The sequence below is a fragment of the Poecilia mexicana genome, unplaced genomic scaffold (assembly GCF_051168715.1).
Source record: "Poecilia mexicana isolate PSO_F unplaced genomic scaffold, ASM5116871v1 scaffold_18, whole genome shotgun sequence".
Classification (NCBI taxonomy): domain Eukaryota; kingdom Metazoa; phylum Chordata; class Actinopteri; order Cyprinodontiformes; family Poeciliidae; genus Poecilia; species Poecilia mexicana.
In genome coordinates this window covers 10,211,265-10,225,670 of record NW_028263387.1, presented here as the reverse complement: position 1 = coordinate 10,225,670, position 14,406 = coordinate 10,211,265, and the positions used below count along the sequence as shown (strand labels likewise).

Sequence of the window (14,406 nt, the reverse complement as noted above, 5' to 3'; positions counted from 1 at the left end):
TCGTCTTGGTGGTGGGGTTTGTATTTTATTAAGACATGATTGACCCTTTACGTTTCATATTAGTTTTTTATTGCAGACTAAACAATTCGCAGCTGCTGACATAAAACCGCCGACAGGATTCATCCGACTAACGAAAGACAAATGAGGTCACGTGTGGTAAAAGTTCAAAGTTACAAACATACCAGTAGAGGGCAATAAAATAATCTGCTCGGGTTTTATTTCTGTCCCACTTCCTCCATAAAATGAATAAGATGCTATTTAAAATATAGTAAGTTTAACCCACAAGTTAATGTGATCTGGATATTTTTTTACAGTATCTTTGCTAAACGCACGGCGACACATTTGAGTATTTGAGGTCGCAAAGTCGTTTGTGAGCTTTGGACTGAATGTCAAACGTTTACTTAAAAAACATATATATAGTTATTTCTTTCTTAAAATATTTAGACTGAGTAACGTAAATACACATATGAATTAGAAAAATGCAATCTTATTTGTTAATGTGGGAGAGAGTTGTTATATTAGAGACTCAACCATCTGATTTAATCAGAGTCAGGAGGGAAGGAAGACCAAAAGTCCTTTTTCTCATCTTAAACAAGCTGAAATGCTGAAAGCAGCAAAAGTAGTGGAATAAAAAAAATCCTTTTTCTAGGCTTCGTACCTGCAAATTAAACACGTTTTTCTTTTCACATTATCTGGAACCAAGTGCCAGAATCCCATTTAAGACCTTTTAATTAATGACTCTTCTTTTTTATTTTTATTTTGAGGAATCACCGTTTCTTCTTTCTGAAGAAGTCAAAAGGAGAACTAAAAGAGCTGACCATGACATTTGTTGCATTTGTGATCCTGGGAGTGAAATGATCTAATAAAAGAATAATTGCTGCCAAATAACTGACATTAAAGTCACTGATTGAGGCCCTGCTGCACATCCTGGGAGGTTTTACGGGTGAAGATGTCAGAGCATGGGAGATTTCTCCAGTTACCACACTTTCAGAAAACAGCTCATTTGGCTGTTGGGAAATATGAGCAGTGCCTGTTATTAAGATGACGCTTCTTTAATCTGCGGCTGACAAGCTAACAGGTATGCAACGCTTTTCAGAGCAATAAAACACGTCATGTATTTTTATTTTTAATGATTCTGTTAAAATATGAAACTGATTATTGAGACAGGAGTGAGACGATGAGAGAACATCTTTGTCTGGCCGATTATTAAACATGTAAAATGAGTGAAAAATCACAGCACAAACTAATCAAATCAAAGTAATGTCAAGACATTTTCCGGTTTTATCCATGGGTCCAAGTTTCACATCGGAAAGCAGGAATGCTGGCAAGCTTCCAGCACAACATCAGCTTCTTTCTCAACATTATCAAAGCCTGAGATAAGAATCTTCCTCCACTGTCACAAGATAATGTGGCGGATAACTCAACAGCTTTCTGTGTGTGGGAGTGTGTGGCAATTTAGGTGGGAAGCATCCAAGTACTGATAACAATCAATGAAAAAATAAATTACCGTATTTTCCGCACTATAAGGCGCACCGGATTATAAGGCGCACCTTCAATGAATGGCCTATTTTAAAACTTTTTTCATATATAAGGCGCACCACATAGAGTAGACGCTACAGTAGATGCTGGAGTTACGTTATGCATCCACTAGATGGAGCTGCACTAAACGGACTGGGCCGGGGCGTGGCCGGAAGATGGTCACCCTTCTCCGTTCGCGCACAGCATGTTGGTGGAGAAGTGGTGCTAAATGACTTGCAGACGACCTGATTCTAAACCAGGGGTGAGCAATCTTGGTCCTCGAGGGCCGGTGTCCCGCAACTCTTCAATGTCTCCCTGGTCCAACACACTTGAATCCAACAGCTGAATCACCTCCTCAGTGCAGTCAAATTCTCCAGAGTCCTGCTAATGACCTCATTATTTGACTCAGCTGTGTTGAAGTAGAGACGCATCTAAAAGTTGCAGAAGTCAACTATCCCAGCATGTACCGCGCGCTTCTTCTTCTACGGGTGAAAATTAAGTCGGCGGCTGCTTACCATAGTTGCTAGACCTGTTGTGGCTCAATATCGGTCCATATATAAGGCGAACCGGATTATAAAGCGAACTGTCGGCTTTTGAGGAAATTGAAGGTTTTTAGGTGCGCCTTATAGTGCGGAAAATACTATAAGTTGTAATCTGAAAAATCTGGCATGCATTTTTATATCATGGATCTACAAATACTTACTTGACTTAAATTCACAGCTACCGCTGTTTCTCTCAGCTGCTGCCACACTCATACCAAGAGATTTTATACTGACATGCTTTATGTTCACCATCTTTAGAGGAAAGAGATCGACATCCTGGCCTCCTCTGTGTGAATCTGTCATCAGGTGAAATGTGCTTCACATGAGGCAGCTGGATGCTTCCCGGCTGCATTACCACACACTCCCACTCAGAGCAGTTGGATTTCACGTTAAGTTGTTTTGTCTCAACGGGAGACTCTCAGCATTTGTTAATTTTGAGTCAGTGCAGAATGTTGAGCTGGATGTTCAGGGAAAAAAAAACAAAGTACCAACCTCAAACCCGTTGAACCCGTGAGCGAGTTAATCCGTTCCCGTTTTCCTCTTTACTATTTCAGCTGAATAAAAGCCACTGAACACGCTTCGACGTATGACACAATTCACATACAATTCATTTATGTTGCTCCGTTTATCAACCAATGTCATTTCAGTTCACCTTCCAACACAATTTATATGAACAATTACTGAATAGAGAATCTTATTCAGTTCAAATCCAGATCATTTAAACCAGTTGTTTCCATTAAAATGTAGTCCAATTCATATGTATTTACATAACACAAGTTCTAATAGATTTAGAGAAATTCAGTCATTCAGTGCCTGTTAATTAAAAATCATCTGTCCAGAGAAATTGAAATTATTTAATCGACTCACTGACTTTGAAATTCCTCATCCTTGGCAAGCAAGTGGAGGCGAATGACTTCCTTTAATGACTGGTTATCTGCCTCAGCCGACTGGGCATTTAGAAATGTATTTAAAAAATAAATTCCCTTATTGGAAACACAGCAGTTTAAAAAATAAGTTTTGATTCTAGGATGAGGTGTTTTATTTCATTTGTCTCCCAGAACTGCAACGGAGACACTTTTTTCTTTGCATCACACGAGTCAAACTATCAACAAGTTGGTGTTGAACTCAACGTCAGAGACTTCAGCAAACGCAAATATTAATAAAATAGCAATTAGTGGAGAGAGATGAATAGTTCACTATTTTATTTGGGATATCAGAGGTTTTATTTGTCCAATTAAAAAGCACACCTGAGCTATCGGGACCTGTAAAGTACATTAATTTGGAGTCCGAAGCCGTAAAGCGATGCTCCAGATTCTTGAGTGCACAGAGAAAGTTCAGGGAAAAAAATACAAATTATGATTTCAGGTCTTGAAGGAAAATGGATAGACAACCATAGCTTAAAAACATTTATTACATTAAAGGAATGTAGAATACATAACTATGTAAGATATCCGACAGGCTGTAAAACTCTAAAGTGAATCCGTATCAGAGAGGAGTTACTGACTTGTCATATAAACATTGATTCTGCTCCACAGAAGCCAGAGTTTCTGCAGCAGCAGCAGCAGCAGCATAAACGCCGGGAGCAGTCGGAGGTCACTCAGCTTGTTTCGCTGTGAAGCAGGGATTTCCCTCAGTGCAGGAAGTCCATAAAAGGAAGTGGGGAGCTTATCCTCTTTCAGAAGAAAACAGACAGAGAAGAGGGGGGCGGAAAAGCAGGAATGACAGCTTCTTTTTTTTTTTCATTTTCACTTCTTAGGAAGACTTATTTTGCAACTGTGAGTGTATAAAAGGTGAAGCTCATGGCGTTCCAGAGTCAGACAGCAAAACTCACAGAGAGGAGAAACCCTTCAGTCTGGAGAGGAGAAACCAGTTTCACTCATTTCTATTATTTGAGACAAACATGAAGTCAGCTGTCCAGCTCATCGTTCTCCTGGCCTGCGTCTTCCTCTGCACGTCAGGAAATCGTAAGTTTGCTGTAGAAAGATTTTCTTTTGTTGTTTTACTGGGTACAAAACACCTTCTTAACTTACGCTGTAATAATTTCTCCCCAGCTATTATGAAATGTCGTTGTATAAAGACGATCCCGGCAGTAAGGCACCATCTCATCGCTGATGTAAAGGTGTACGAACCGAGTGCGGCTTGCAGCAAGCGTGAAGTGATGTAAGTACCTGCAGAAACAAATTGTCGAAACGATCAGAAACATCACTGGAAACTAAAGACTGATTTATTATTCTGTTATTGCAGAGTCATCCGGAAAGATAATAGAGAGTTCTGTCTCAACCCGAAGTCAGATTTCACCAAAAGGCTCTTGAAAACGTAAGTGAAAAAGTAATTTTTTACATAAAAACTTAAATAGGTCAGTAGTCTAGCAGTAGTGCTTTGAACAGTCAGCAGAGATCAAATCTAAAGAACTGAGTTCTTTCTACCAGTAACAGAGGCCTAAACAATCGGCTCCTAAATATTCTCTTGGAGAAGATTGTTGACTATTTCATTCATTTTAGGCTCAAACCTCAGCGCTGAATGTGTTACGTTGCAGAGATTTAAACGAGTTAAACAAATTCAGATAGTTTCTTTTTAGATGCATTAAGAGTGCTGGTTTCAAAATGTTTACATTTGGTTTGTTTTCTTAACAGGAACACAAAGAAACTCTCAACAACAACAACAAAAACAACAACAACTGCAGCTACAACACAATCAACAGCAAGAGCAACATCGTCTGTCACAAATCAGTGACGTGGAAGCTGATATTTATTATGTTTTTGTTTGTTTTATTCTATGAAACATAGTTTGCACCAGCAGCTAAAAGTAACATATTAATTTTATTTAATACCAGACTAGAGAGTCTCTGTCAGGACTGAATTACTGGTTAATCAGCAAAATGTGACCAACAAAAACCTGTGGATTTATACTTTGTTTGATATGTACATTTATTTTTGAAGGATGTAAATATATATAAATTTACAAATTTGCTTAACTTAAATAAATATACCGTATATATTTAAACACAACACTTCTGTCTTTTTAATGCTCCGTACTGAAACATTACTGACTAATCTGGTATCTGTTAAAACAGACGGTGGAGGAAATTTCTAAATTTTTTAAAAAGAGACACATTCAAAACTATAATGTCTGGTCCTGCTGTGACAACCTGTCACCTTCACTCCGGTGCAGTAAAACAAGCCCAGTTATTTAATTATCTCCACGCCTGAAGTGTTTCTCACTACTTTTGTTTTAACAAACTATTTTGTATCTGTTCTGTTGTCAAGATAATCATGGATTCAGATAAATTAAGGTGACTGTTTGTTGTTTTCTGAAGACTTTATTTAAAAAGCTCATTGATCTGATGCCTCTTCTGGGTCTGTTGGCTTTTGTGATAAACCAGTAAGACTTGATCAAATAAGCATCCTGACCGTACGATGATCCAGAGCTAAGTCCACTTCTGACTATCTCAAAAGCAACCAAATGAAAGGCTTCAGAGTGGTCTAGTCAAAGTCTGGACTTAAATACAGCTCTAGAAAAAAACACTAAGAGTCCCATTGAAAACCTCCTGGTTATTCCACCAAACAGATTCCTGAACTCTTCCTTTGTTAAAACAATAGTGTTGTTGTTTCTAAATGAATATAAACTTGTTTTCTTTGCATCTTTTTCATTATTTTGTCCATTTCTAGTTTTATTCAGATAAATACTACATTTCTGCTTGTAATTTCAGAGACATGTTGTCAGTAGTTGGTAGAATAAAAGAACAAAGTTCATTTTTCTCAAACATTTACCTATAAAGGGTAAAATCAGAGACACTGATCATTTTAAGTGGTTTCATAATTTTCTCCTGTATGATGGAGACATTTTGACTTTATCTTAATCAAACTGTTCATGTTTCTAAACATTGTCAAATGTGTGCGATTTTAATAATCCTGTCCACGTCCAGATCTATATTGTTTTTTTCCCTTAAATGCATAAAAACAATACATGGAAACAGTATTTCTGTATCTATTCAAGTGTCTGATTGAAAAACTGTTTAACAGTAGAAGAAAAAGGTAAAAACTAAGAGTTACAATTTGAATCATGTCATTTTTGATGGTAACTTTTTAATGGAAGGCAGTAAAACAGAGAGAACGACATGAAGCCGTTTCCCTCACACTCAGCAGGAACATGTTCAGGTTAAAGGTCGCGTGTCTTCGTTTCAGGCTGATATGTGGTAGTTGGATTTATGGGTCAAATGTTTCAGCTTGCTGTAAATCACCTGGAGGAATACCTCCCGTCTGTCTGAGGGAAACAACAGAGTCGTTCTCACAGCTCTGTGTGAACTGAACCTCAAACCGGTTCCTCTGAAGGGTTAAACATTCAGAGCGTCATCATCTGGCCTCTGCAGTTAAATTACTATAAAATATGTCAGATCCTGTGTTTTGACTGATGTCAAAATGAGTTTTTTTTCCCAAATGCTGAAGTTCGACCCTCAGTCCAACTACAACACAATTTGTTTTTCCAACAGTCGTAAAACTTTGTTGTGGGACCTTTGGAGCGCATCCTGAGTTAATGCAGCCAGTGGGTGGTCTGTTTTAGAAATATGGTGTGAATCCTCTTCATTTACTAAAACACATACACACATTAGTACCTTGACGTCTAATAATCAGTACCTGATTAAGTTATTTTTGAATCCGTCATGATCTTTATCGGATCTCTCGCTGCTCTTGCTGTCAAAAAACAAAATCTCTGCGTTTGCCATATTATCGCTGCCACAGTTTTGAAAGGGAATGGTTTACTTGAGGTTTTGAGTAAGGCGACCATGAAATCTGATGGCATATTGACTTCTATTATAATAACAGTAAAGTGATTGAGTACTTGGCTGTTTTCCAGCTGTGACAGGTTGCAGCTCATCTCCGCTCATGGAAAGCGTTGCCGTTATCTGGATTCCTTTAACCTTAACAGTCTCTGTTAAGGTTAAAGGAATCATGATTCATCTGGCAGCGTGCCAGAGTCCCGGAGGCGCAGAAGTAAAGACAAAAAGATCAGTTCAGTTCAGCTAGAAAAGCTGACAGAGTCTCGCTTTTGATCTGGTTCTCTGATTAATTCCTGTGTCGGATCAGAAAACTGTCATCTGCAACCAAACCATGAAGAGCTGAGATCGTGCAGCGCAGGGGGGACAGTGAGCCAAGAGGTGGCAGCATTGTGTGTGTGTGAACTGCTGCAGTCAAAATGTCAAAAAAAAAAAAAAGAAAAACTACTGACTCATCAGAAGATGTAGTGAAGTATAACACATGACCTGCAGTGACAATGAACTAGAGTGGAAATCAAAGATTCAGACTCATTTTCATGATCTCTGGATGTTCCTACCATTTGGGATTTGTGTGACAAAACAACACAAACTAACTTTAAACTGTAAACTGAAAAGAAAATGTAAAATAGTTTTAAAGTGGAAACATTTGATGCAAATACAACTTTATGTTTATTTGGTTTGTTTCTAACAACTTTACAAATTTGGGGACTGAAAGTTTCTTCAGTTCTTCTTTTCAAAGACCTTAAACTCAGCTGTATTAAAGAGCCTCAATTAACATCCATTTCTATTCGGGTCTGGGCTTTGATTGGGCCGTTCTAACACCTGTATATACTTCAGTCTAAACCTTTCCATTATATCTGTGGTTGCAAGTTTAGGGTTCATATTGCAGGAAACCGCTGATTAATGATCTTTACAACTGAATCAGTGCCAATATAAATATTTCCGACCACCACTGTGACGGTCCAGAGAGTTATCTGTCTTCTCTAACATGCAGATGCTGATCAGTCGGTTTTCAACATCCACAGAGAAAATACCTCGAAGGCGGCCGAGTTTCAACACGACCGGATTGTTTTGTGACGTGTCGGAAGTCTGCTCCTCCGGATTCAGAGGAAAACGACACGGGGGCAGTGAAAGTTGGGAAGAGGGATAAGTTTGTTTATTTTTAGTTCAGTTCCTAAGAAGACACACCTGGCAGGTTTTCGCCTCGGTGTGAGCGTATAAAAGGAGTAGCTGATGGAGCTGCACAGTCAGACAGACTCAGGAGTGAAGAACGCTTCACGTCAAAGACGAGGCAAATCACTGCAGAAGAAACCTCTGATCTTCACAAGCTGAAGTAAAGATGAACTCTGGGATCCAGTGCATCGTTCTTCTGGCCTGCATCGCCATCTGCTCCTCAGCTAGTAAGTCTGCAAAAATATTCTACAGTCATGAAACCTGTGATTAAAAACATTCCTAATTAAAACCACATCTTAATTTACGCTGTCATTTGTTCTCCAGGTATTATGAGGTGCCAGTGTATAAAAACGATTTCAGCAGTAAGACCCCATCTCATCGCTGATGTGAGAGTGCATCAACCTGGTGCATCCTGCAGCAAACAGGAAGTGATGTAAGTATCTTTGAGAGCAAATAATGATTAGAATAACCACTGACTGTTGATTTAAAGTTGTTTTATTTAAATGTTTTTCCATCTCTTGCAGTGTCATCCTGAAAGATAAAACCCAGCGCTGCCTTGACCCTGAGGGACATCAGGCTCAAGACATCATCAGATCACTCCTGAAAGCAAAAGAAATGTAAGTGGGATTGTTTTATATGAATGTAGTTGTTTTAGTAACATGGTGGCGTCTCTGTGATGCTCTGAACATTAGACAGGCATAAACAGACATATCTGAGATGAAAACCAGCTTCTAACTAAATGTAATATCACTGATCTGTGATGATTCTTTGTTTTAAATAGTTTAATATTTTTGTAAAAACACTTGCGTGACTTCCAGGTGTTTCAAAGTGATTGACCCTGATCTGTTTCATTCACAGGCAGACAAAGGCTGAGAAGACGAGCAGTGTCAACGCAAAAGCAACTGCAGCAACCACAACTACTGCAGCAACCACAACTACTACAGCAGCAGCAACTACTGCAGCAACCACAACTACTGCAGCAACCACAACTACTACAGCAGCAGCAACTACTGCAGCAACCACAAATACTGCAGCAACCACAACTACTACAGCAGCAGCTCCTACATCAGTATCAACAGCAGCAACAGAAGAAGCAGCAACAGCAGCAGCAACAACAGCAGCAGCAGCAACAGTAGCAACAACAGCAGCAGCAGCAACAGTAGCAACAGAAGAAGCAACAGCTGCAAAAGCAGCAACAGCAGCAACAGAAGAAGCAGCAGCAGCAGCAACAGCAGCAGCAGCAACAGCAGCAGCAGCAGAAGAAGCAACAGCAGCAGAGGAAGCAACAGCAGCAGCAGCAGCAACAGCAGCAACAGCAACAGCAACAGAAGAAGCAGCAACAGCAGCAGCAGCAACAGCAGAAACAGAAGAAGCAGCAACAGCAGCAACAGCAGCAGCAGCAACAGCAGCAACAGCAGCAACAGCAACAGCAGCAACAGCAGCAACAGCAGCAGCAGCAACAGCAGCAGCAACATCTCAGTAATTTGTTTTAAATGCTCCACATTCAGCTGCCGTCCATGTTGTTCATATCAACTCAGCAAAGAACTGAAACAGTGAAAAGAAGTTTTAGTTGTCATGAAGTTTTAGCACAACTTGACTTTCAAATCCTTTACGTGTTTTAATGTGATATAATTTAATCAGTCGATAATTTAAATTCATGGATGTTACTTTGCTATTTATAAACTTCGGTTGTTTAATGTCAGCATTTATTTGTATAATTTGAAGTATTTAAATATGTATGTTATTGTTTCTTTGTACTATTCAAATTCACTTGCTATAAGATGCCACAGATGAAAACATATTTTATAATAAACAACAATTGATAGAAACACAAACATTGTCTTGTTGGCAGTTTGTCTTGATGCTGCATTAATTCACAGCTTAACTCACCTCAGAGACAAGAGCAAACCCCAGAGTACAACATGAACAGAGTTGGGTCAAAACGTCACAATCTGAACCTGAATCCTGAACATGAAATGATTTCCCTCAAAACTAACTCAAATAATGTACCTATTTCATGTATCAATGTCAGCTATTTTAAAGAAGCATTACTGCAAAACTAAAGTCTAACAAAACCTGATCTATAAATAACGTACAAATAGGATTGAGTAGCAAAATGAGGAGAATGGCAAAACATTTACTGTCTGTCTTTGTGAATTTGCAAAATATATGCTGATTATTAGAACGATTAAAACACTAGGAGGATCAAATGCACAGTAATGACTTACCTGCTGCAGTGCAGTTTACTAAACCTGACCCAGATTGCTAGATCTGTCTTCACTAGATCTGTCTTTACGTAAGCAGCCACGCAGTGATGTCTGCGGTCACTGTGGTCGAGCGGGAGGCATGTACAAACTGACATCTGTCATTGCTTGTCAAATATTTGGATCATTTAAAGAATATAAAATGAAAATGAACAACAATAGATTAGAAATATCCTCCAGCAACGCTGGTTTTTAGCTGCAGGATCACCAAATCATTCCAGCTCCCCATCCGTTTATTCCAGCACAGCGTTGGGTTTTGACGCTCTGCGGGAGCGCCTCTACGCAGCCCAGAAAAGGGTGATGGAGGTTTTACTTATCTGCTGCATTTTCCACAAATTGTGCAGACAAAAGATGTCTGCCTGGCGTCACTTTGGTGTCAAACAATTAGTGACTCATTCAGAAATTTAAAACACTTATTGCATCTTCACCTTTTCTCTAGCTGTAAGTTTCTCTGCTCTTGCCACATCGTCGCTGCCACAGTTTTGAAAGGGAATGGTTTCCTTGAGGTTGAGCAAGGCAACCATGAAATCTGATGGCATATTGACTTCTATTATAATAACAGTGAAGTGATTGAGTACGTGGCTGGTTTCCAGCTGTGACAGGTTGCAGCTCATCTCCGCTCATGGAAAGCGTTGCCGTTATCTGGATTCCTTTAACCTTAACAGTCTCTGTTAAGGTTAAAGGAATCATGATTCATCTGGCAGCGTGCCAGAGTCCCGGAGGCGCAGAAGTAAAGACAAAAAGATCAGTTCAGTTCAGCTAGAAAAGCTGACAGAGTCTCGCTTTTGATCTGGTTCTCTGATTAATTCCTGTGTCGGATCAGAAAACTGTCATCTGCAACCAAACCATGAAGAGCTGAGATCGTGCAGCGCAGGGGGGACAGTGAGCCAAGAGGTGGCAGCATTGTGTGTGTGAACTGCTGCAGTCACAATGTCAAAAAAGAGAGAAACTACTGACTCATCAGAAGATGTAGTGAAGTATAACACATGACCTGCAGTGACGATGAACTAGAGTGGAAATCAAAGATTCAGACTCATTTTCATGATCTCTGGATGTTCCTACCATTTGGGATTTGTGTGACAAAACAACACAAACTAACTTTAAACCCTAAACTGAAAAGAGAATTAAACATTAAAAGAAGAAACAGTTAGTGTGTTTTTGTGTCCAACACATCTGAGCTGCGAGTAACATCCATTTAAAGTCTTTAAAATAATTTAGAACCTTAATAAATGAAACATGACCAACATGTTGATGTGGATGTAGTGTAACATTTACTGGTTTTCTCAGTTGTTGTGTAGCGTCTTCTGTGACTTTGTGTTTTTATAATCTAAAGCTTTTTATACTGTCTTGTTGCTGAAATGTGCTACATAAATAAACTTGATTGATTGATTGATTGATTGATTGATTGATTGATTGATCGATTGATCGATTGATTGATTGATTGACTGATTGATTGATCACTGGGTTCAGGCCTGGACTTTGACTGGACCATTCTAACACTTTGATCTGAACCTTTCCATTGTGTCTCTGGCTGCATGTTGAGGCTGGAAAGTCGACCTTCGTTATATTTAACTAATATTCAATGTTGTTTGTTTATAATTTTCCAGTTCTTAACACCATTTCAATTGAAAAATTATGTTTTCACCTGTTCCTACGTCTGCCATGTCAAATACATGCTAAAGATAGTTTTTGAAAAATACCTCGACTTTGTCAAGCAAATAGAAAACCGCTGATTAATGATCTTTACAACTGAATCGGTGCCAATAAATAAATATTTCCGACCACCGCTGTGACGGTCCAGAGAGTTATCTGCCTTCTCTAACCTGCAGATGCTGATCAGTCGGTTTTCAACATCCACAGAGAAAATGCCTCGAAGGCAGCCGAGTTTCAACACGACCGGATTGTTTTGTGACGTGTTGGAAGTCTGCTCCTCCGGATTCAGAGGAAAACGACACGGGGGCAGTGAAAGTTGGGAAGAGGGATAAGTTGTTTTTTTTAGTTCAGTTCCTAAGAAGACTCACCTGGCAGGTTTAAGCCTAGGTGTGAGCGTATAAAAGGAGAAGCTGATGGAGCTGCACAGTCAGACAGACTCAGGAGTGAAGAACGCTTCACGTCAAAGACAAGGCAAATCACTGCAGAAGAAACCTCTGATCTTCACAAGCTGAAGTAAAGATGAACTCTGGGATCCAGTGCATCGTTCTTCTGGCCTGCATCGCCATCTGCTCCTCAGCTAGTAAGTCTGCAAAAATATTCTACAGTCATGAAACCTGTGATTAAAAACATTCCTAATTAAAAATATATAAAACCACATCTTAATTTACGCTGTCATTTGTTCTCCAGGTATAATGAGGTGCCAGTGTATAAGTACAGTCCCAGCAGTAAGGCGCAATCGCATCGCTGATGTGAGAGTGCATCAACCTGGTGCATCCTGCAGCAAACAGGAAGTGATGTAAGTATCTTCAAGAGCAAATAATGATTAGAATAACCACTGAGCATTGATTGAAAGTTGTTTTATTTAAATGTTTTTCCATCTCTTGCAGTGTCATCCTGAAAGATAAAACCCAGCGCTGCCTTGACCTTCAGGAACGTCAGGCTCAAGACATCATCAGATCACTCCTGAAACCATAATAAATGTAAGTGGGATTGTTTTATATGAATGTAGTTGTTTTAGTAATGTGGTGGCGTCTCTGTGATGCTCTGAACATCAGGAATGCATAAACAGACATATCTGAGATGAAAACCAGTTTCTAGCTAAATGTAATATTTTGTAAAAACACTTGCATGACTTCCAGGTGTGTTTCAAAGTGATTGACCCTGATCTGTTTCCTTCACAGGCAGACAAAGGCTGAGAAGACGAGCAGTGTCAACGCAAAAGCAACTGCAGCAGCAACCACAACTACTGCAGCAACCACAACTACTGCAGCAACCACAACTACTGCAGCAACATCAGCAACAGGAGCAGCAACATCTCAGTAATTTGTTTGAAATGCTCCACATTCAGCTGCCGTCCATGTTGTTCATATCAACTCAGCAAAGAACTGAAACAGTGAAAAGAAGTTTTAGTTGTCATGAAGTTTCAGCACAACTTGACTTTCAAATCTGTCAATTCCTTTGTGTGATATATTTTAATGTGATATAATTTAATTAGTCGATAATTTAAATTCATGGATGTAATTTTGTTATTTATGAGCAACGGCTGTTTATTGTCAAAGCATTTATTTGTATAATTTGAAGTATTTAAATATGTATGCATTTTCTTTTTTTACTATTCAAATTCACTTGCTATAAGATGCCACAGATGAAAACATATATTTTATAATAAACAACAATTGATAGAAACACAAACATTGTCTTGTTGGCAGTTTTGTCTTGAGTTTGATGCTGCATTAATTCACAGCTTAACTCACCTCAGAGACAAGAGTACAGAGTACAACATGAACAGAGTTGGGTCAAAACGTCACAATCTGAACCTGAATCCTGAACATGAAATGATTTCCCTCAAATCACACAAAAAATGACCTTTCATTACACATGTTCATATCAGCTATCTTTAAGAAGCATTGTGACAGACCTTGTGCAATACGAACTGAAAGTGAATGGTTGGAGTGCATTATGATGCAACTCAGTTCAGTTCAGCAGAACTGAGTTGCTAAATGACAACAAATGTCAGCTGAGGCCACTTCACCAGAACAATCAGATCCAGTTCCAACCCATTTCAGAAAAGCTCATTTGCTCTAAACTGAAGTGAAGCCCAGCTGCTTCCAATATGAGCCGATCATGCGGTCAAATCCAGTGACATACGGTTCAGCGGTAATGATTATACCAATCAAATTCAAATGGTTTTCTGTCAACATAAAGACATAGTAAAAGAAAGTCAAGCTGATGACCTGCTCTTTGTTGACTGAAGCTAAATTACTTCTGAAGCAAGCATGTGGTGACAGTGGAGAGGAATGACTTAGGAGAGAAGGAGAAGAGACTGGAGGAGCAGGGATTGGTCTAAAACTACACAGAAACACACATGGTTAAGATGAATTAGAGTTTAGATCTAGAGCTCTAACCAGACCCAAAATACTAACTTTGCACGTTTTTCATAAAACTGCAATACAAAGTAAACTAAACGAGAACGCGCAACATG

At 39.2% G+C, this 14,406-nt stretch overlaps 2 protein-coding genes across 2 annotated transcripts; both read left to right on the top strand.

Moving 5' to 3' along the window:
* The first annotated feature begins 934 nt into the window (after positions 1–934).
* Positions 935–5,068, top strand: LOC148154035 (permeability factor 2-like). Its single transcript, XM_088016109.1, has 5 exons — positions 935–1,078; positions 3,596–4,024; positions 4,112–4,220; positions 4,305–4,376; positions 4,694–5,068. Exons 2-5 carry the CDS (start codon positions 3,961–3,963, stop codon positions 4,791–4,793), a joined length of 345 nt encoding a protein of 114 aa, XP_087872235.1. The 5' UTR covers positions 935–1,078; positions 3,596–3,960; the 3' UTR covers positions 4,794–5,068.
* Positions 5,069–8,097: 3,029 nt separating this feature from the next.
* Positions 8,098–9,842, top strand: LOC106917626 (uncharacterized). The gene is made up of 4 exons (XM_088015516.1): positions 8,098–8,234; positions 8,332–8,440; positions 8,532–8,624; positions 8,866–9,842. The coding sequence occupies exons 1-4, from the start codon at positions 8,174–8,176 to the stop codon at positions 9,488–9,490; spliced, it is 888 nt and encodes a 295-aa protein (XP_087871642.1). The 5' UTR covers positions 8,098–8,173; the 3' UTR covers positions 9,491–9,842.
* Positions 9,843–14,406: the final 4,564 nt, after the last annotated feature.

Excerpts from the sequence above, each read along its gene's own strand:
- LOC106917626 (XM_088015516.1), top strand. The coding sequence starts at position 8,174 with ATGAACTCTGGGATCCAGTGCATCGTTCTTCTGGCCTGCATCGCCATC. Across the intron at positions 8,235-8,331 it reads CGCCATCTGCTCCTCAGCTA|GTATTATGAGGTGCCAGTGT; the intron begins GTAAGTCTGCAA and ends TTTGTTCTCCAG. Across the intron at positions 8,625-8,865 it reads CTCCTGAAAGCAAAAGAAAT|GCAGACAAAGGCTGAGAAGA; the intron begins GTAAGTGGGATT and ends TTTCATTCACAG.
- LOC148154035 (XM_088016109.1), top strand. The coding sequence starts at position 3,961 with ATGAAGTCAGCTGTCCAGCTCATCGTTCTCCTGGCCTGCGTCTTCCTC. Across the intron at positions 4,025-4,111 it reads CCTCTGCACGTCAGGAAATC|CTATTATGAAATGTCGTTGT; the intron begins GTAAGTTTGCTG and ends ATTTCTCCCCAG. Across the intron at positions 4,221-4,304 it reads TGCAGCAAGCGTGAAGTGAT|AGTCATCCGGAAAGATAATA; the intron begins GTAAGTACCTGC and ends CTGTTATTGCAG.